The sequence below is a fragment of the Anguilla anguilla genome, chromosome 11, assembly GCF_013347855.1.
Source record: "Anguilla anguilla isolate fAngAng1 chromosome 11, fAngAng1.pri, whole genome shotgun sequence".
NCBI classification, from domain to species: Eukaryota; Metazoa; Chordata; class Actinopteri; order Anguilliformes; family Anguillidae; genus Anguilla; species Anguilla anguilla.
The window spans coordinates 23,427,197-23,447,888 of record NC_049211.1 but is presented as its reverse complement, the minus strand read 5'-3'; the positions used below and the strand labels follow the sequence as shown (position 1 = coordinate 23,447,888).

At 50.1% G+C, this 20,692-nt stretch overlaps 1 protein-coding gene across 2 annotated transcripts in view; it reads right to left on the bottom strand.

The window, feature by feature from the left end:
- The window catches only part of magi3a (membrane associated guanylate kinase, WW and PDZ domain containing 3a), a 117,284-nt gene that overhangs the window by 37,683 nt on the left and 58,909 nt on the right, over positions 1-20,692 (bottom strand). For both annotated transcript variants that reach the window (XM_035383419.1, XM_035383420.1), the window contains exons 2-3: positions 8,580-8,696; positions 533-652 (exon numbers count right to left, since the gene is read on the bottom strand). In XM_035383419.1, the coding sequence (XP_035239310.1) occupies positions 533-652; positions 8,580-8,696 (237 nt within the window). The remainder of the gene's footprint in view (positions 1-532; positions 653-8,579; positions 8,697-20,692) is intronic.

Here is a 20,692-nt window from a genome sequence, read left to right as displayed (position 1 = left end):
CAGTCAGAATAAGGCTAGAGACAACAGCGCAGAATTAAACTGATTTGTGTGTGGTCCCTGTTTACACAAACAACCAAAGCTGTACATTCCCCATGGAATTGATGAGTAAGGGGAGAGAGACAGTACACATCTAAGAGCTCAATCAAAATAGTGGGAGCAACTGAAGGGAGAAGTGAGCGGAATTCGCTGACTTAAGAAATGACATTTTTAAAAATATTGCACTTTGTATTTCTTTAACTACTTTCTCCATTCTGTGTTTTGCTTGTTTTGCACATTTCAGCACTCTTCTCAATGTGCCCGTAATATGCCTTGGTACATTTTCCTGTTCCTATATAACAAAACTGATATAAATTAGAAATAAAAATGTTGAAATTAACACAGTGTGTTCTTTATTTCAAGAAACTTGTTTTGTAACATAATGCTTCATAATCTTTATGAAATTAGCTGGCTGTAGCTGAAAGCTACGATATCATATGAGCTAGTCCTGAGACAGTCTGAAGACCCTCATCATGCCCCTGTCCACGCCCCTTACCATCGTAGGTCCCGCTCTCGAGCAGCAGTCCGCTGTCCTCCAGGATACGGAACTCCCCAACGCTGATGAAGTTGTAGTCCACACCTGGGACCTCCCCATCTCTGGGCTGTCTCGTGGTACCTGTCAATCACACAAAACCAGGAACAACAAAGAATATACTTATCCAATGGGATAAAATGTAGGCTAAACAAAGACCAACTGCAACAAAGAACATGTCAAGATAGTCAGAGTATATGATGGTTTTCATATATATTACTGTACATCTCTCTCACACAAGCAAGCAGGCGCCCGAACGCAGGCGCAGACACCCACAGACCTTCTTTTTCGATCTGTTGTTGAAGGTGTCCCTTCTCTCAATTTCAAATATACTAGGTAATTTACATGTTGTCAGTAACATTTCTCTGTTCTTGGAACAGCTGTGCCAGTGTCAGGCTACCCACTTCAGAGGCAGCGGGAGCATGTTGTATAGTAAAAAGAAAGAATACAACAAAGACGTGCATGTTCCGGAACATTCAGTCCTCCAATACCATGGCTACTGCGACCAACTTACCTTGGGCATTTCTATAGACAGAGGAGTCCGACAAAGCCGAGAAGTTTGGAGCCATTGTCGACATTATTGACACTTACAGATGCACACAATGAACGCCCGTGCGCAAGGCACGTGTGTGCCAGGAGGAAATGCATTTACGTCATGACTTTCACTATTGATTACATCACCGAGGCAGGGATTGTTTGGCTTTGGTGATTGTTATGATTATTCTATACACAGAAAGCAAAACCCTTGGACTGTTGATTACATGCTGGTCTCGTTGCCTTTCTGTTACTGCGAGTGGCACGCATGCGGTCGGCACACCCTTGCAGTGCCGGGCTCGTCAACCCGGGGCCCGGTGGACCGCTAGCGAGCAGGTTTCCCAGCTCCCTTTGTGAGGACGTTTAATTAGGATGAAGGGCTAGCGGGGAAGGAGCCCCGGAGAACGCCCCTCTGGGGACGCAGCCCTGTCTGGAGCGGAGTGGCCTCGCCTCGGACGAGCGCGCCCGATTAGACAGCCGCTGCGGTGAAGTGGGGGAAGCCTGGCGGACAGCGCGAGCCGATGTCTGGAGTTAACTGTGCCGCCACTGCGAACCGCTTCCGCAGACCCGCCATAACGCTTCTATGAGCCACTCACCGTTTCTCAAGGACCAGGACTGAGTGCGGCACAAATAATTACGCTCTGCTGATTGTCTGGAGTGCCAAGGGAGGGCGGGGCGGGGGGTTGAGGGAACAGTGCAAGCAGGGTACTAGACATTCTTCAAAGGAACACGACATATTTCTCGCGCAAGGTCATTTTCCTTTCCTTTTCATTTCTTAATTTGTAACATTACAGACGTTTCTGGTGCATTCCAGAGCTCTCTCTCACTCTCGCTTTTCCTCCTCTCCGCCTTTACTTTGAAAGAAATAAAACTTTCCGAAACTACAAAAGCTAGACGCCGTCATTCGACCTCGGTCATTCAGCTGAAATCTAGCCATCTGAACTGCCCACGCCAGAAGTTCCACTTGATATGTTAATCCTTCCATTCATTAACATTTTTGTTGAATGAATGAATGAATGAATTTATTAGACAATTAGATTTTCCATAGGACTGCACAGCAGACAGTAATCCTCTGAAACATTGATTTTTAAATGTTTTTTCCCCTTCACTTGAGAGGTGATAGTTAACTCAGGCACTTCTCAGGTCAGCAGCAGTGAGTCCCTCAGCCTGTGAATCCATTCACACACACCCTCACACTACTCCCACCAGACCCCCCTTTGTGTCAGCTATTATCTACTGCTGCACTTCTGTGTTCTCACACTCAGCAGATTGCCCCGAAATATTTACAGAAACATAAAATGTTCTATCAAGCGTTGATAGATACAGTAATTACTTTTTTCTACCCTACGTTTTGTTTGATTTTATATTTTTGAAATCTCTCAGAAGACATTCTAAAAACAGGCTGCCTAATTAAGAAAAAATTACATAAGTGAATGAGAGGGAAAGCGTTTCATCTCTTAATTTAAACATGTGGATATAAACTACGCCTCAATTACACACACACGCACATACATACAGACACATATATACACACATACATAAACCCACAGACAAGGAGAGGTGGGAAAGAGAGAGACAGAAAGAGAGAAGGAGAGAGTGTGAAAGAAAAAGGAGTAATGGAAATTAAGCCACTGAAATGGAAATAAGAGGAACCATCCATCGTTTGTTCTGTCACGTATTCCCTTCTGAAACTGGCTTGGCATTAATGCAAACAGCTTCTCCTTGTTTGGAAGAGAAAAAGGTCATTTTTCACATCTGAAAGAAATATTAACTCTGCATATCGCTCCTCTGCTTAAATCTCAGCATGCTAAAAAAAAATTCCACTTTAGATTTCAAAATAAAATACGGGGGGCAGTTTGGGTCAAAAAGGGTCCTATAGGCGAGCTATAGACTGGAACATTCCCGAGGAGTACGAGAGCAGCTGAGCTGGCTGGGAGTCAAAGGCTCTTATCCAGGAATTTGGAACAGCTGCGGGAAAGTGGATTACAGCTCAGTGCCTGGCCGTGAAGAACGGGACCACAGCACAGCTCACAACAATGGAGGAACGGCAGAGCGGAATCTGCAAGGCCACCAGGAGAAATGGCTGCTCAGCAGCTGCTGTGCTTAGAAACACAGAGCGAGCCATAAATGAGTCAGCGGGAGTCACCTGTGAGCAAGGGGCGAGTCACAATGAAGGCACGCATTCCCGTCCAATGACAACGGCACGACCACCATAGGACTAAAACAATGAGAAGCAATCAGCGGGACGACTTTGAGAAGCGGTTTTATGGGCATAACAAGACAAGAAAAAAACCACACTTCTGCATTTCAAAGGACTTTTGTCCCCTTACTCCCATGAATGAGCAATGCAAGAGTCACATAGCAGGGCTTCTGTCCTCTGGCTTCTGGTCCTGGTCTTGCTGTTCTAGTGCGGTCCCATGTGTTTCAGTTCCAAATGACCTCTGAACCTTCATTCCCATGACAAATCTGTCAGACACGAGCACGATATTCTGACCACAACAAGACCACAGCAGGACCTCGAGAATCAGAAGCTAAACTTAACACCTGAGAGTTCCAAGAGACCTTTGACTGCTCGCTGTTCTTACAGTTTACAGATGAACTTTATTTGTGATCTAACGCCGGGCACCCACCGCACGCGTCGCGTAAGCGTCGCGTAAGCAGCACGGCGAAGCAGCACGACGCGGCGCGTAGCGTGTCTCCACTGGTTCCGTTTGTGTCGCGCAAAGGCTTGCTTAAAGCTCTATATTCCTAGTAGCTCTCGCAGTCTGCAGTGGGATTACATCGTGTATTTCACGTTTGTTCACGACTGTTGATTATGGGTTAAGTGAATACTTTGGTGAGAGACCCTTTTCAGTTTGTTAATTTGGTAATATTTCGTTAACTCGTAAATACGTAAAAGTAAACGCTTTCAAGAATTACCATAAACTTAAATCGCAACGTAGCCTGCATAACAATCAAACTCAAACTGTATTCATTTATTTGCTTGGTTAACAAGCGTGCCAATTTCATGAAGAATATGTAATGATCATGATAATAATAAATAATCCGTAATCAACCATTGGGAATCCCCGTGTTGTCTTGTCATTCACGTCAAAACATTTATAGAATCAGATTTAGTAAAATCAGCTAATCATGAAAAAGACAGTAACAGTTTAATCTTGAAGGGATATGAACACCACAACGTCATGAACACCGGAAACTTTGAAGTACAAGTGCAATAAAGGCTTGCTTACAACTTAATTTATAAAATAGGTGCATTTTCATAGGCAAGACCACTAAATAATCTGATTTTTTTTAAAGCTCTGTGGATTATCTGATTTTTATTAACAAGACCCTTTTGAAAGCACGGCGAATGAAGACATCGGAGAAGTCAAATAGGCTGAGCAATGGTTGGTTGAAAACTACATCCCAACACTCGAGCTAACAAACCCCTGCTCGGTGCATTCACTTCTACGTCATTCAATAGGCTACGTCTTTCTGTGGTGTATTTTCAAATTTACCCCACCCCCTCCGCAAAATAGACAGCGAAACTAAGTTTGCCTTTTCCCCAGGTTCCAGTTATTTATTTATTTTTACAAAACGAAAAGGCTTGTATTTTTTTAGCTGCTTATAAAATATCTGGGAGGCAACTAGGGACACATCCCCAGTAATATAAGGATGAAATATAAATCAGAGCATGTATACCTAGCATTTTAGAGCATATTTCTGTGTATAAACAGGCCAACGTGACGCGCGACAAGCCGAAAAAATAGAACAGAAGCGAAAAACTACGCTTCAGTTCGCTTGTGTCGCGCGAGCTTCGCAGCCGGTACGCGACGCGTTCGCATCTGGTGGAGACGACGTCGCCCGCTGCCGTTGTAATAACAGTACTTCAACTACGCTTCAGTTACGCGCGTAATACGCGCGTAGTGCGCTCGTGGTCGATACGCGTGCGGTGGGTGCCCGGCTTAAGTCTTATGCAATCTCGCATGCCTGCATGATTTGTCCTTGCACACCTTTGTCACGGCTTCCACAGCGTGCCACGTGAGCTTACAACTAGCACGCTCCTTAGCAAACAAAATCAATACGAGCAGAGGGTGCGCCAGCCGACAGGCCCACTCCTGCACTCTGGTGTTTAGGGCTGACGGACTGGGTTAATCACAGGCTCGAAACTGCTGGGACATTTTGCTGCACAAACAATGGTATTTAAACAGCCAAAGACAGGAGCCTGAACAAAGGCATCGAAGGTAAACACGGCTAGGGTAAACACCATTTTCTGTTTAAAGGAGGGACGGAAATTAAAAGCACAGCCAATTTCCCAGCGTTGTTTAGCTTCCGTCGGGTACCCCGGATCAGGGACCGCGCTGATGCCCTTGAACGAAAATCATTTTCACAACGTATGAACTACCAATTTATTTGTGTTTGCTGGGGGAGGGCGAATTTACCTAGATTTTGTTTGGGGAACTGAAGCGTGTGAAGTCATTCTCATCATCTTTAACACAGGGGAGAGCATCATTCTACACACTAAAAGAAAGAAAGAAAATGGAAAAAATATGACCTGGCCTTTCTGTACCTAACATTCTGTAAGCAGATTCTAATTTCCGCAGCTCTACTGCCGCTGCAAAAAAAGGAAAAATTAGCGCGGCGGTTTATGAAACCGCCACGTGAAAAATCGGCCAGCTGCTTAAGCTTCTTACCGTGTGACCGGGATCGCTTTGACACGCACCACTGGAGCCCGTAATAAATAGGCCTGGCTGTATCTTCTCCTGTTCGCTAAAACAATTCCTCATTAAATAGCCTATATGATGGGGGGGCACACTGAGGGGATGTTTCGTGTTTAATGCCCAATCTTGCCCCAGATGCACGGGGAGTTCGCATTGAAGATAAAGCGCCACCCCCTGGTTGCAAGTGGAATGCCGCTCTTTAACACCCAGAACATAACCAGTCTCGAGCCTGAATCTCACCTGGGGCCTTTCTGATCTGCATGAGGGCTTTTAAGAGCTTACCGCCCTACTGTGGCACATATTAATTCCTGAAGAAAAGTGAGGCAGTCACAGGGTTTGGTCAAAAAAAAAGAAAGAAAAAGGAGGTTCCAGGCCAATGCAGACTGGTGATTTAAACTGCTTCCTCCCTCTCTTCCCCCGACGGACCAGAGGCCGTTTCCAGGGCCTTAATGGCAGCCATGTAAGAGCATCGGCCAGGACCCGGTCACGCTCCCTCTCACCGGCTCCTAACGGGCGCGGAGGGTGCCGTCCGCCGGCCGCCGCCGTAGGAAAGGGCGTCCCACGCACAGCGCCGCGCCGATGCACGCCGCTCGTCACGGTGCGGGCCGCTGCGGCGGGAGCTGCCCTCACAAACGCCCGTTTCCGCCGGGCGCGGCGAACTCAGCACCGGCCGGCTAATCCCACCCCTCGCGCGGGCGAGACGGCGGCTTTATATAAAAAAAAAAAAATGATTTAAAGAGGAGGCCATTGACCGGGGAACGGAGAGAGACGGTGTGTGTCCTAAACGTGTCTGCGTTTCACAAACGGCCTCTGTCTAATGGCGGCGTTGATCTCCCCTCTTTACTCGTTTAAATCGAACCGTAAACGCGCGCATCACTCATAGCCAGGGAAACGCGCAAATGGATTTTTTCATTTCGTTCCCTCATTAAATTTGCGGCGGCTCCCAGCGCAGCATTAAACAGGATCGTCGTACACTGGTTCTCAGCATACGGCTGGACAGTGCAGTAATTTACATCACATAACCTGCTATTTAATCATAATCAGACTTCAAACAAATAATAAGCCTATACACTGTTCATAATTAACTGCGTCCCAGGAGCAAAGTAATGAGTTTCAAAGCACCTTCGGTTTCCACAGTTTGCAACCGCCTTGAATTACCGTTTAGCAGTTCCATCTGACACAACAACCAATACGCAGCCAGCAATCAAGTTAACCCTAGAACATGCCAAATTACTGACAGAACGGCGAAATTAATCAAAGCGAACCGAACGTATTACACACCCAATCGTTTGCTACGGTCATATTTCCATTTGACATTAATGAGGAGGAGGGGCGCGTCTTTTCCCTCCAAAACAAATGGGGAAAACTTTATGCAAATTAATATCATTAATTGCGAGGATTACTCGATGATCTATTAGCAACGTGTGAAACAGGAACTAATTACCAGCTAAACGCTGCAAAACACTCACTTGCCACACAAACCATTGAAAATCTAACTGTGGCACATTAGGGTTCCCATTTAGCCAGCGGCATCTTTTTAAGCCAAATGATTACATGAAGCAATTAAAGAGCAGGTTTATTAGCATTGGCGCTTCGCGGGGCTGGGTAGGGAGGGAGGGAGGGGGGTTCAGCGGAAGTGTGGGATGGGTACGCAGCGACTCCAAGCCTGCTCCTTTCAGCTCCCTGCTTAAGGTTCAGGAGCAAAAATTAGCAACAGCCTGCCTCTGTCCCGGGGGAAGGTACATCTGTATTCTCTGGAGTGTGTGTGTGTGTGTGTGTGAGAGAGAGAGAGTGTGTGTGAGTGCGTGTGTGTGTGTGTGTGTGTGTGTGTGTGAGAGAGAGAGAGAAAGAGTGTGTGTGAGTGCGTGTGTGTGTGTGTGTGAGAGAGAGGGAGAGAGAGTGAGAGAGAGTGTGTGTGTGAGTGCGTGTGTGTGTGTGTGTGTGTGTGAGAGAGAGGGAGAGAGAGTGAGAGAGAGAGAGATGCAGACAGAGCAGCTAAAATGGAGGACAGAGATAGGGAGCAGGGGAGAGAGGGAGAAAGGGAGTGGAGAGAAGGGGGGAGGGAGTAGCTGACGGCGCAGGTGAGATGGAAGGAAGAGACAGAGAGAGGGAGAAAGGGAAAATAAAGACTGTGCCCATTTCCTCTTTCACACTGGCTCTCCCTCGCTGCCTCCAATTATGAAGTCTGCACCGTGTGCTGAGGGGGCCTGACTGCTGGTCAGAGAGGCTGATATCTGGTCTAAGGGTGAAATAAGATGAGCAGTAGGGCAGGATGGTGCTGCTAGGCAGTGGGGCAGGGCGGTGGGGCAGGGCGGTGTTGCTGGGCAGTGCTGCAGGGTGGTGATGCAGGGCAGTGGGGCAGGGCGGTGCTGCTGGGCAGTGCTGCAGGGTGGTGATGCAGGGCAGTGGGGCAGGGCGGTGGGGCAGGATGAGGAGGGTTCAGGAGTCAAAGACCAGCACCAGCATGAGTACAGGCAGTGCCCACAGGTCTCTGTTCATTTGCAATATGCTGAATGGATCTCCATGAGACTAAATCCTACATGCAGGGGGTTGTGGGAATTAGAGTAAAATAGGGGTGGGGGCACAGTTTGCTACTCCTTGGATCGGTAGTGTGGATGGAGTAACACCACTCAAAGGAAATAACACCATGGCATTGGATGTGGAGGCCCGAGGTGAGGCAGGCATAGATGGGCAGAGAAAGGCGGAGTGGTTAGGGAGTAGACGGACAGGGAAATGGGCGTGGTTAGGGTGCAGACCTCTACGGCGTTACTCACAGGGAATGGTGCGCAGGTACAGGTTGTCCCGGATGATCTGCTGCAGTTTGTGGTCCAGGGAGCCCTTCTGGAACTGCAGGCTGAGGTAATGGCGCAGATCCGTGTTCAGCACCTTGCCTGCCGACAGAGGAACACGCCGGGGTCACCACAGAGCTCCTTCAGCGGCACTCACGCCGCGTTTACCCTGCCATAATCGCATTATCCTCTGTTTGCTTTAAATCTTTACCAAACTCCCTGCCGTTAAACCCACTGAGAGGGACACAGTAGCCAGTCCAGTCCGGCTGACTGAGCTTCACAAAGGCGCAAATGACCATTTTCAGTCACGCATGCATCCACAGCAGATAACAAATCAGAATTCACAGCCAGCTCAGACTTTCAAAACAATCTGACCGCTTCTCTCATGGGAACCCGCCCCCTTTCTCAAATGTAGTGCAGCTTTGTAACTTTCAGCCCTTACTGAAGCTCACCAAGAATGATGCAAATCTAAGCTGTGCTAGGGTGTTAGACAGTAATGGGAGGTCACGCATCTCAGTGCATTGGAGTTTATGCTCTCCAGTGCATGCTGGGACAGAGGACTGCTGCTCTTCTTGGACGTGTAGGTGAATGGGAAGGAGATGAGACAGAAATGCAGCCAAGATTCGCTTCTCTGCAGAAAACAACGCCCCACCGGACACCCCCGCGGCTGTTCTTATTTATCACACTGTGTTCTGTGTGGAAATGTAACCTGAGTGTGTGGTGTTTTGAGGGGGGGGGGCATCACAGCACACCGCTGCCTCATAAAGCTGGAACATCAGCAGAACTTCAACTGCAAAGAGCTGGAAAAAAACCCCTAAAAAACAATTGCTGCATCACCTGTCAGAGGCATCACACAGAAATGAGAAACGATGTACAAGCTGCAATCTTCAGAGGCTGTTTCGCTGCCTTGCTGAGTAGAAAGACAGAGTGCGCGTCACAAAGGCCGCGCACCAGACGCGCACGCTTCACTGAATCACGAGGAGGCCTAATGCCCGCAGCCAAAGTTTGGAAACTGCTTTTGGAAAAAGAGAGTTCATTTTGAAATTTTGTTTTTATTACGCTTCCGTTTTTGGCAACGCACTCTGAGAGAGCGGATGCTGGCACTCTCAGCCGTACACGCAGACAGAGAGCACCCACCTCCGCAGCCACTTCTAATGAAATGAAAACACGCTCTCATTTTGATCCATCCCCTGGCAGATGAAATTGGCTACAGACGGAGATGCGGATTAGATTGGTCCGAATGAATGGCTGGAATGCATACGAATCACCACTGCCTAAAACTGCCCAGGACAGATCCCTGTCCGGATTTAACGTGCTCGTGTAGTGGAAATGGGGGTTACTGCAAAACCCCATCGCCAAGCCTACGAACGGACACCATGAGCCCTTTTCCTGAAAAGGCTTATGTAACCCCAGTCAGGGGACGGTTCGTCCAGGCAGGGGCGGCGAAGTGGCGCCTCGCTCTCCGAGCTCAGATGGCCGAGGCCCGCAGACGGCACAGAGGGCCCAATCTGTCGTCGGCTTGACACGCTTCCCAGAATTCCTCGCGTAGGTCCTCCTGGGAAATGGCGGCTAGGGCCCTGGCTGCGGGGTCACCTTGCGTCCTCAGCGCCGGCGTGGCCGGGTTCGAGCAAGACGCATCTCTTTCTCGCCGTCGCCCACGGAGCTGTACGATTCACAGAGCGCTCATTAACAATCTGCACAAAGTGGGATCCAATCCAGCAACTGCTATCAGAATGATGTGTCGCAGCGTGACCTGTGTGACCTTTTACTGTCACAGCAAACAAGATTATCAATTTGAGCGTGCCCTTGTCCACCCCGTGACGTTCATTGCTTTTAGAAAATAATGTACAGCTTGCTCCAGCAGGCGAGGCTACGGCTGGACTTCGAACAGCCTGTGCTGCAGTAGCACTGGCAGTGTATGGCAGCTACACCATGCTGTGCTGCACTACACTACACGACAAGGGACTACAAATGAAAATTAGCTGCGTAGCTACATCAAGCATAGTGCATTAACACACAAGGAAGACTGCCAAGATCGCCAATATGCTGATTCCTGTGTGCTTTTCAGAAATTGAAATACATAAATCGGTCCCCATGAAGCTGGGGAAACGCGTGGCCGTCTTGGTGCAGCTGTCCAGCCTAGGCTGAATCATAAACTGGCTGAATGGAGATACATTTGGAAAAGTAGGCACAGAGGAGAGCAAAGACTGGGTCCTGGGTCCAGTGTTGGATTTCATTCGGGCACATCACCAGGTACATTAGCTTCACCTTTATTTTACAAATTCAAATTCCCTTGAGTTCTGAGAGGTAGTAATTTAAAGGGCCAGCCAAAAAAGTGACTTATGGCAATAAATATACTATATGCATTAAAGCATACAAGATGGTGATTTTATCTATGGTTGAAAGATAGCATCTGTGCAGCTAGAACATACTGCACATAACATCACCATACAGTCTGAAAACAAACATGAAACAAAACTGCCACCTTAAAAAAATGTACACCAGCAATGAATGTCTGGTGTACAACTGACCATAGTTTACAGCACAGGTTCTTAAAAGTTTTAATAGTGTGACCCAAATTCAAAATAATTCTACTATTGGGACCCTAATTAGAAAATGAGTACTTTTCGGAGACCCGTCATATACACATGCTAGCACAAACTAGTGGAGTACCAGGAACCACCTCATAAACTCCCACGACCCATAATGCCCTGACTGTCCCTGTCCCCCTGGCCTGGTCCCTGGTCCCATTCCCACGTTTAGGCTGAGCTGGGGAGGTCCCTGCTCCACTGGCTGCGCCTGCTCCAGCCCCCTGCCTGGGAATGCTGTCCCGGCCCCACTTACACGCACATCCTCTGGGGGAAGTTTCGGACGAGCTTAGCCAGACAATGCGCTACGCTAATTGTTATTTTGAACTTCGGGAACTCACACTGACTAACCCACCCCCACGCTTTCAAAACGCACCCACACACACAAGGAGTACAGTGCGCATCCGCTCATACCATCTCTCTCTGGCCCCTCCCCCTCGCCTCTTCAGTGAACAGTGCAGCCTTTGTGGCCTCCCTGTCAGGTAGCATTAGCGGGGTCTGTCATATCGCCGGGGGAGACGCACTGGCGTCCAGCGGCAGAGAAGGGCTCCATTGTGTCACCGCTCCGGTCGTCAGAGGTGAGGGACACAACAGCCTCCATTGTTCCTCGTCATCCGTGAATTAGGGCCATCCTCATTTGAGGGGGGGGGGGGGGGGGCTCACCCAGCCATGAAAGCAAGCAAAAGTCTTCGGATGACGTAGCTCACTGTCTGACCATGCCTGCCCCCTCCCTTTCTCATCCCTCTCTCTCAACCCTCACTCTCTCATTCTCTCTTTCACTCCCCTCCTCCCTTCCCTTTCCCACGGAACACCAAGGGGGCATCTCTGAGATAACTGGGAATAACATTCCAATCCATCTGTCTCACACTCTCTCCGTTACATGCACTCTCTCCATTTCTCTCTCCAACTCCCTTCTTCACTGTATCCTGCTACCCCCTCACACTCTTTCCCTATCAAGCTCTGCCACTTTTGGGTTCCTTGCCACTGTTATCGCGGTAAATTCCCTCAGGGGCTCGATTTCGGCTCAATAATGGAATCAGGAGAGGGGGGAGACGGGCGCAGCGGGCCACCCCCCGGGAGCGAGGAGACGCGCGGCCCCGCTCCGTTAAATAAACACCTCGCCGCGACCCAGGAATCTACGCTAATTGCCGTCTGTTTCTGCAGCAAGCCAGGACCGGGGAGTGCAGAGCCGCCCAGCACATACAGCGCTGCAGAGTGAGCCTCAGAGCCCTGGAGCCAATCCCCAACAGCACAGCTAACAGCTCACCGCTACACCGCTACACGGCTGCACTGCACTTCTCCTGCAATCTAATGCCATTATCTCCCTTTATTCTGCAGGCACTGAGGCATCAACAGTGGAACCAATTTGATTGCGACTAGCTCCAGTGGTGTTTGCTTACCATGTTAAATGCACTTGTAAATGGCTTTGGCCAAAATTATCTGCCAAATAACTAAATTGCAGACTGTAATATATTGCCTATTACGAGTCAATGAAGGTGCAGCTGCCTCATGATATTATTACCATTAGCATTATTATTCTTTTCTACCTCATTCTCCTCTTCATTTATTTGGAACACACCCTTATTAAGGGCAGCCTGCTCTGTGTTATCATATAAATGTCCCCGCTATCCCCTTCCCCGCCCTCGTCCTGTTCCAGCGGCCGGCGGCGAGCCGCTAATGAAGCGCTTCGGCGCGGCCTCTCCGCAGGGCCCTCCGCTCCCCTCATTAACGCCGCTGCGGCGGCCATAAATCACCCTCCTGTTTCCGCGCTCTCGTTACGGCGCGAGGAGGCGCCGGCGGGATCCTCGGGCCTCCTCGAGTCCCCTCGAAAGCCTCGCCAGGGCCCCGCCGCGGGCCAGCGGAGGGGCCGGCTTCGCGGACAGCTGTGCCGTACCGCCCCCGATCTCGCTGGCGCTGCATTCAGGACGGGGATGGGGGGGGGGGGGGGGGGGAATGTAATTACAGCGGCGCTATCGGCGTGAAGTCAATTAGGCGGCGTGGAGGAGGGAAGGGACGATAGCGATCGCCGCAGATGGCTCCGTGCCGAAAATGCTAAGGAACGGGTCCCCGTCCCGCCCGCCGCCCGTTAAGAGAACCGCCTGCTGTATGAAGGCAATCTGCGGCCCCGCGTCTGCGGGCCTACGGGCGCCCAGTGCGCCCCTCGGATGAGGCCTGGCTCTCCCGACGAGCCAGCGAACGGCGGGACACCTCCTCTCCGCCCGTTTAGCCGCGATGATGAATGTGCATTCCGCGCGCCCTCCGAGCCTGTCAGCCCGGATGTGTATTGATTCTAGCTTTCACGCACGGCCTTCCTCGTGGATGCTGCCGTACTTAATATCATTTTCAGAGCGAGCGATGGTACAAATCTACCTCAGGCTTTGATGTTCATACAAGAAGGATAGAGCAGGATGCGCACGGGGGCAGAGAACAGATCGTCTTACGCATGTTTTTCCCACGGTGTGCCGGTGGGCACTTGCTAACTATACAGGATGCTACGAGATTTAAATGGCATTGGGAATCATACCATCGTGACACAGACGGTGGCTCTTCTGGGCCCCATTTTGTTTCACTCCATTAGCCTGCCTACTGTGACAGGTTCCACACCTTTGTCCATGTTGGCTCCGATTCTTCAGCTTGGATCTCTGAGTAAAGTGACCTCTCACTAGGCAAATGTTGTGCCTGTTGTTCACATTAAGGGTACTAAGCTTGTGTTTATTTTGGCAGGCGGGTGTTGTTTTGAAAGGGCAGGGGCCTGATACAGCTTGATACTGAGACCTCAACAGTCAGAGGTGCGCCATTGGCCGGGCAAATCGTACGGAGGAAATGGGTTAGCCGTTCCGCCAGCACTTGCTGTTCTGGTCGTCACACGTCCTGTCTCCAGGTCAGTTCGGGAGAGATGGCGTCTCGTGGGGAGATCAGGAAAAAGAGTCCACGCATCACGCCGGCGCGAGTCAGCGTTGTGCCCGTCCGGCTCCTCGGCAGGGCACCCATATCCAAGCGAAAGAGAAGCTCTGGAAACCATCCGGCGGAGCAAAGCATGCTGGGAGGTGCTAGGCCTGACCAGAACCAAGGCTGGCTCTCTCACCCAAGCCCCAGAACTAGCATCTAGGCCTCCACGCTGTAGTTAAGGTCAGATCACAACCGTAACCCCTCAGCGAGAGTGCGGGAGCATAAAATACAAAGGCATGCGGAAGGTGAAGGAGAGGAGGAATCTTCTGGAAGGGCTCCGTGTGTGAAGCTCCTCTACCTGAGTTCAGCCTGTCGTCTCTCACACTGCGCCGCTAATGAGAAGATAAGAAGAGGCCTGTCGTTTGCTATGCGTTTCAGCGAAGTATTCACCCCTTTTAAAAGGAAATCTCAACCGTTCCCCAGTCATCCTCCACACTGTACAGCTGATGAGGGAGGAGAGAAGATCAAAGCAGAAGCTGCCCGTCGTCCGCTGGCTGGAATGTGCCTTTTATGTTTGGGGCGGTCACCGAACAAGGGCACTATTTTTACATCCCAAGTACACAGTATCAATAATGAATGGGAAGGGGGGGGGGGGGGGGGCTGTCAATAGAGGCCAGGAAGAATAGCAATGTGAAGGGAGGGGTTGAGAGAGAGATAGAGAGAGAGAGAGAGAGTGAGAACTAGGGTGTGTTCTGGGTAAAGTGTGGGAGCCTTTATCTCAGCCCACTCCTTCCCACGGTAGACACTAAAACACCGTGTCAAGTGTCAAGGGAAAGCAACCAGACAGCACTATGGAATATTAACCCGCTTATGGACATAAATGTAAATATGCCTGCAGTACAATTACAATGGACTCAACCTTTTCAGACTCGAGGACTGGAAGACAGTTTTCATATGGGAGGTGAACAGAATGAGAGAATGGAGAGAATCCTTGAAAAATAACAGAGAAAAGGACAAAACGACTGGGCCAGTAGATCGCTTTGATTAGCCAAGTAAGAAAAAATCATTAAGATATGTCCCTTTTACATGTAAATCAGGTCCGAATGGCTTCGTTGCAAACACTCTCCATAGAAAGAAACTCTTAGCTGCAGCACTTCGGTTTTGCATCTGAAAACATCCCTCCTCAGTGACTTTGACAGGAACTGCAGTGTCACTCACTAGCAATTGGAAAGTGTCATGTCTGGATGGGCCTGCGTAAAAGGGAAGCTGTGTCTTGGCAGAACGGGCCATGCACACTCACTCCATTATTAAAAGGGTCAGATCCAGAAATGTGGCAAGCAGAATACAAGGAGCACGGCGAGGAGAAGCAGATGAGGAAGGACACAGGCTAGGGCCTGAACTCTGGTCTCCAGCAGCCGGAAACGCTCCCTATTTCAGCCAGCAAAGGAACGGCTAAGGGCAGATCAATCGAGCACAGAACTGCACCACCTGCCGAGCCACTGGATCAGGGGAGTAGCCAGGAATACTGGGCCCTCGGGAAGAATAACGCACCGGGCTCCTTAGTGGGTGCAAAGCATGTTGCTAAAAATTTGTACCCTTGTCCCCCATCTCCCCAACCCCCGGCATTGGCCCCCTAGAATTATTACCACCTTTCTCCAAACTTACGACCAGCGCTGCACTGGATTCCCAAAGCTCAAATTTACACGCCCTGGGAATGGCTCTTCAGCCCTGGAGAAGGACCCATAAACCCAGTTAAAGTGCAGTTAACCGAAACTATCACTTTGCCTTAGTGCTGCACGATGAGATGGGCAAGGACGGCGAAGGGCGCAGAGAGCAAAATTATTCATGGGCCGATGCTTCCATTTGCAAAGCAAATATGTGCAACACACCAAGTATGAAATACTGAAAAGACCATTACCTAACTGTTGAAAAAGAGAAAAATCTCATTTGTACACACTACACATAAAATTTCCCAAGTGCCACACGGGTAAAATATGATTTGTAAACACTCAAAACAGACAAGAGCTGCTAAAGTAAAATATTTGGAGTATAAAGATGATTTGTGCCAGTTTTATTTTTTGTTATGCATGTTTGTTCCTGCAGCTTTAAGCAGTCCAGTGAAAGCACGCAGCACTGTAGGAAACAGCAAGCTTCCCTTCCCGCACAGTGAAATTCCCATAACGCCCCTGTGTTGCTGAGGTCAGGGGTGGACGTTCAGGAGCCTGTAGCTCGGGCCCACGGGGGGCCACAGCTGTTCTGTCCCTGGTGTCCGTTGCTCTGGCCTTGTGCATTATGGGCCACGGGGCCGCATTGCTCACAGTGGCCTTCGGAAATGCCAGGGCGCGCCCCGACGCCCCCGCTTCGTTGCCGAGCGAGCGTTTCCTGGGCTCCCGCAGGCAGCTGTGTGAACAGCCCCGCGCAATATTCTCCCCAGAATCCGACTGACAGTCCCAGGTTTACCCTCCTGGGGTGCGAGTTTCGCACTGTGGAAGAAGCGAGATGAGGGATGGACGGATGAGCAATGACATCCCCACTCTGGAGTCGTCTGTGTCCCCTCCCATTTCCACCACATTGATGGGAGAGTAAAGTTAGCTTACCCTTTTCACTTTGCTGCACCTTCTGCCCCCCAACATACATACCGTGATAGGGCTATGGTAGCTATGTTAGAGATATACACCTCATTACAATCCACCTGGGCAGGATTGGTTTCAGGGCAGCAAACGTATCCTCCTACTACACAGTGAAGGGCGGGGGAGGGGGGGGGGGGGGGGGGATTCCACGGCTGTGACTGTGCGCACAGCGAGGGAGTTGTGTGTGCCACGTACGGGACTGCTAATGCGAATGCACCTCGAGGCTTCAGGAACTCCTTTCATTGCCTCTTAGGAGACAGCAGTGCACAGTAGCTCCACCCATTACGGGGTTCACAAAGCACTATTAGCCCACTGCTAGTTGAGACCTTCACAGTTTGAGTGATGAGATTTCTCCCCTTCATGATTAAACATGCGTGTCTGTTAATCGAACGCCCCGATTTCAGCTTTTAGCAGGAGGGAGCAGTCGGTTGGACAGACATTGCTCAGTTTTGGGACGGTGCTCTTGTGTTCACTCTGAGTTATTTTCTTCATTTTCTGTTTTGTTTTTTTTCTTCCTGAAAACTGAGCCATGGGAGCAGGAGCAGCCAGCCGAGTACAATGGCCACTCTGTAACCAGGACCCACCAAGGAGACTAATAAAGCATTTTTAAACGAGATGTTTACAATTATAAACATCTGTTTGGTGCGGAGGGGATTCCCTGTCAGCCACGGTCTGAGAATGGTCAATATTCACAATATTGGTCTGGATGACTTCAGCAAAGCTAAGAGTGGAGAACGGAGGGGGGGAGCACTGCTCTTTTGCTGGTTGATGTTTGGAGAGAGAATTTCTCCTCCCCCAGTTGTGCAGCAGGGCCTCGGAGCAGGATGCTGGTGAGTGTTGCTGTTGTGCAATAACATGAATAATTGAAGACCGGGCCTGAAACAGAATACGAGCGCCGTCGCGTTTGCACGCGCGAGCGCAAGTCTGTGCTCTCCCCGAGGGAGACCCCACAGCCGGGCCGAGGGGCGTGACCCCTTAACCTCCCAAACAAGCGTTCTGATGCCCGTCCCCTCCTTACCAATCAATACGGCCCCCGCAGGAGCTCAGGGCTGTCTGAAACCAGTGTTCCAGCGCACTCCAAATTCACAGCATGACTGCTCCTAGCAGCAAATACATGTATTACGGAGCGGTCCTGATTGACGGCTAGCTCCAAACGAGTGTGGTGCAATGCCAGTCACACCACTTGTAGCTACATTCAAACAGTATTCCTGAAAGTAAGCTCAACACAGCAGCAACCTATTTGAAGTGACATTTGTATTTCCCATAAGGTCAGAGTAACGTACAACCGAACGGCCGAGGCCAGGAAATAACCGACGGATGGATGTCAATCCACGAAAGTCATTAACGAGCAGCCGAAGGCCCAAAAGCCTACGTGATAACGGGGATTAACGGACCCACCTTAACCCCCTTCTGAAGTGCAGCCGAAAGCTGGCAGGGCTCACCGGCACCGCCTGTCGCTGAACAGCACCGCGCAAAACCCTCCATCTGTCCGGCCCGCTTCCACTCTACAACCGCTCTCACAGGGAGACGAGCAGCGCGCGGACTGTGTTTGGTTTGTAGCTCAGCGGACTCTTAAAGTGACACAGCGAGAACAAAGAACCAAAATTACTCCTTTGAATTAATCTGGAGACAATTTCCCTGGGAACGGAAAGTAGTCGTGGTAGAGGAAGTGAGGCAGGTGTAGGGACGGACTGCGCCGTGTCTGGACGCTTAGCCTCAACTTAAACCACAGAATACGCGTGAGCCACAATTACAATCGGCGCAGCTTTAAGACTGACGCATCAGCCGTTTGCTCGACAGAGTGACGCGGTTACGCTCTGGATGGAAAGAGAGCGGCGCATGCGGTATGTAATAAGGAGCCCGGGGTTCCCGAGCGCACGAGCACGCGGACATCCACACACCGGCGCCCAAGGGCTCTGGCGGGAGCCTCGGACATTCCGGTTATTTCCGAGCTTATTAAAAACCCCGAGGAGCGATCACGCGACATAACGAGGGTGAAGCAGCGCTGGCCGGGCGGGCCGGCGGCCGGACGGATAATTCGGCTTTTAAGAGACATCGCTCCGCAGATACGCAAATAACTCCGGGATTTTGCGGAGGAGTGAGTCAGCGAGGAGAAGAGAGCCGCATTGTTGCCTCTGTCATGGCGGGGGCGAGGGGGGCAGCGCTGAGGCTGCTTCACGCTGGGGACTCCCAGATCAGCACCCCCCTCTCTCTCTTCTGCAGTCAAAAGCAAATAACAGTGGAGATTCACCCTTTAAACCCCCCCTTCCCCCAAAAAATATAAATGCATAAATGAAAAAAGAAACCAACACAGAAAAACATGACCGAGGGCAACAGATCGGAAATATGCACACAGCAGAAAACACCAACTCAGATCCTCCCAGAAGCCAACGATTAGTGTGCATTTTCAACTCAGCGCTAATATACAAACTAAATGCTAATGCAAGGACCCAACGCTAACATATACTGTACACACTACTAGAGAACCTGAAGATGCTGTCAAGCCCAGAGAGAGACCTCTGCAAATACGCTGGAGCCCCCACCCCCCCAATTCACTCAGCCAATTACAGAACGGAATTTAAATTCAGTTCATGAATCAGAAAAATCCCCACATAACAGGAGGATGAATTTTTCTAATCTGTGAATTGAATTTCAATTAGTTACTGGCACCGAATCAGTTGAAATGGAATCGAACTCAACCCATCAGCTTACTCTACCAAAAGACTGAGCTGGCAGCTCTTCAGCCTGCGATGCTCTTGCCTTTGCGAGTTGCTCACTTCCTCATTGAGCGCTAAAAATACCCCGTTGTGTGTCTGCTGGATTAATGCGTTATGGTGTGTTCCGGTCTGGTTTACCATGAACCCCTCTGGGTAATTCTCAGCATGCTGGGGGTCCTGTTAAATATTGGATGGTATTTGAGTTAAGTCCTGCTCGCACTCCACTGCTGAATATGTATACTGGGATGGAAAAGATTAGGGGGGTGGGCAAGGGGGAGGACAAGAGAGGAAGGAGGAGGCAGAAGCTTTCCAGGTGCCAGAAAAAATGTCCAGTGGGACACTTCTGTAGGGACTTTAGCCAGGATATCGGTTAATTGCACAGTTAAGGTATGAAAGATGTATAATGAGTCACAGTGTATAAAAGATGCATAAAATGTGTCATAATAGTGAAGTCATGCAAATCACTTTGGATAAAGGACACTTGCCAGGCATGAAATGCTTGTGAAATGGGAAAAATGAGTGTTTTGCATCAAAACTGCATGATCCACAACAGGCCTGCTCATGCATGCGTGCTGGCATACTGCCGGTCGCTAGGCTAACAGACCTGTTCTCGCCCTCCCACCTGTTCATGTCATTTATTCATGCGCAGGGTCGGGGAGGAGGGGAAACCACCTGAAATTTGGGAGATACCTGCGGCGCGGAAAGCAATTTATTTCAACTTAGCAGGCACAACGGAAAACAATAAGGACGTCTGTCAAAACAAGCAAACAGCAGTGAGAATTAAAGAGCGTTTTTTGAGGAAGCTACGCGCGCTAATGCGCTACACGGTTTCCTTCAGGTTTGCTCAAAAGAAAAGCGGAGATGGCATTAATATTGCAAAATAGCAGCATGGAGAAAGACGGCTACGAGCTGCGTCGTAGCTTTGAAGGCTTGATTAGTAGGCAGTGGGAGTGGATGCACTGATGGCGGGGGGGTAGGGGGGGAAGAAATGGCAGGTGCAGTGTCCATCTTTATCTCCTCAAGGTTGTGTGTGTATCCTCTGCAGCATCTATTCCTCATGGGCCATAAATAAATCCTGCCCCCCCCCCACCCCCCAAACCCCCCCAACCCCAACCCCCACCCCAGGCCCTCGCCCACTGCACCGGAGTGACCAATCTCCCATCATGCCCCCTGCATGGGCCGCACGCTCCTGATACGGGCTCAGCCTTATCTCTGACAGACGCCTGTTGAAGCCCTCTGAGGATGGGGGGGAGGGGGGGTTAGAGATTTCTACC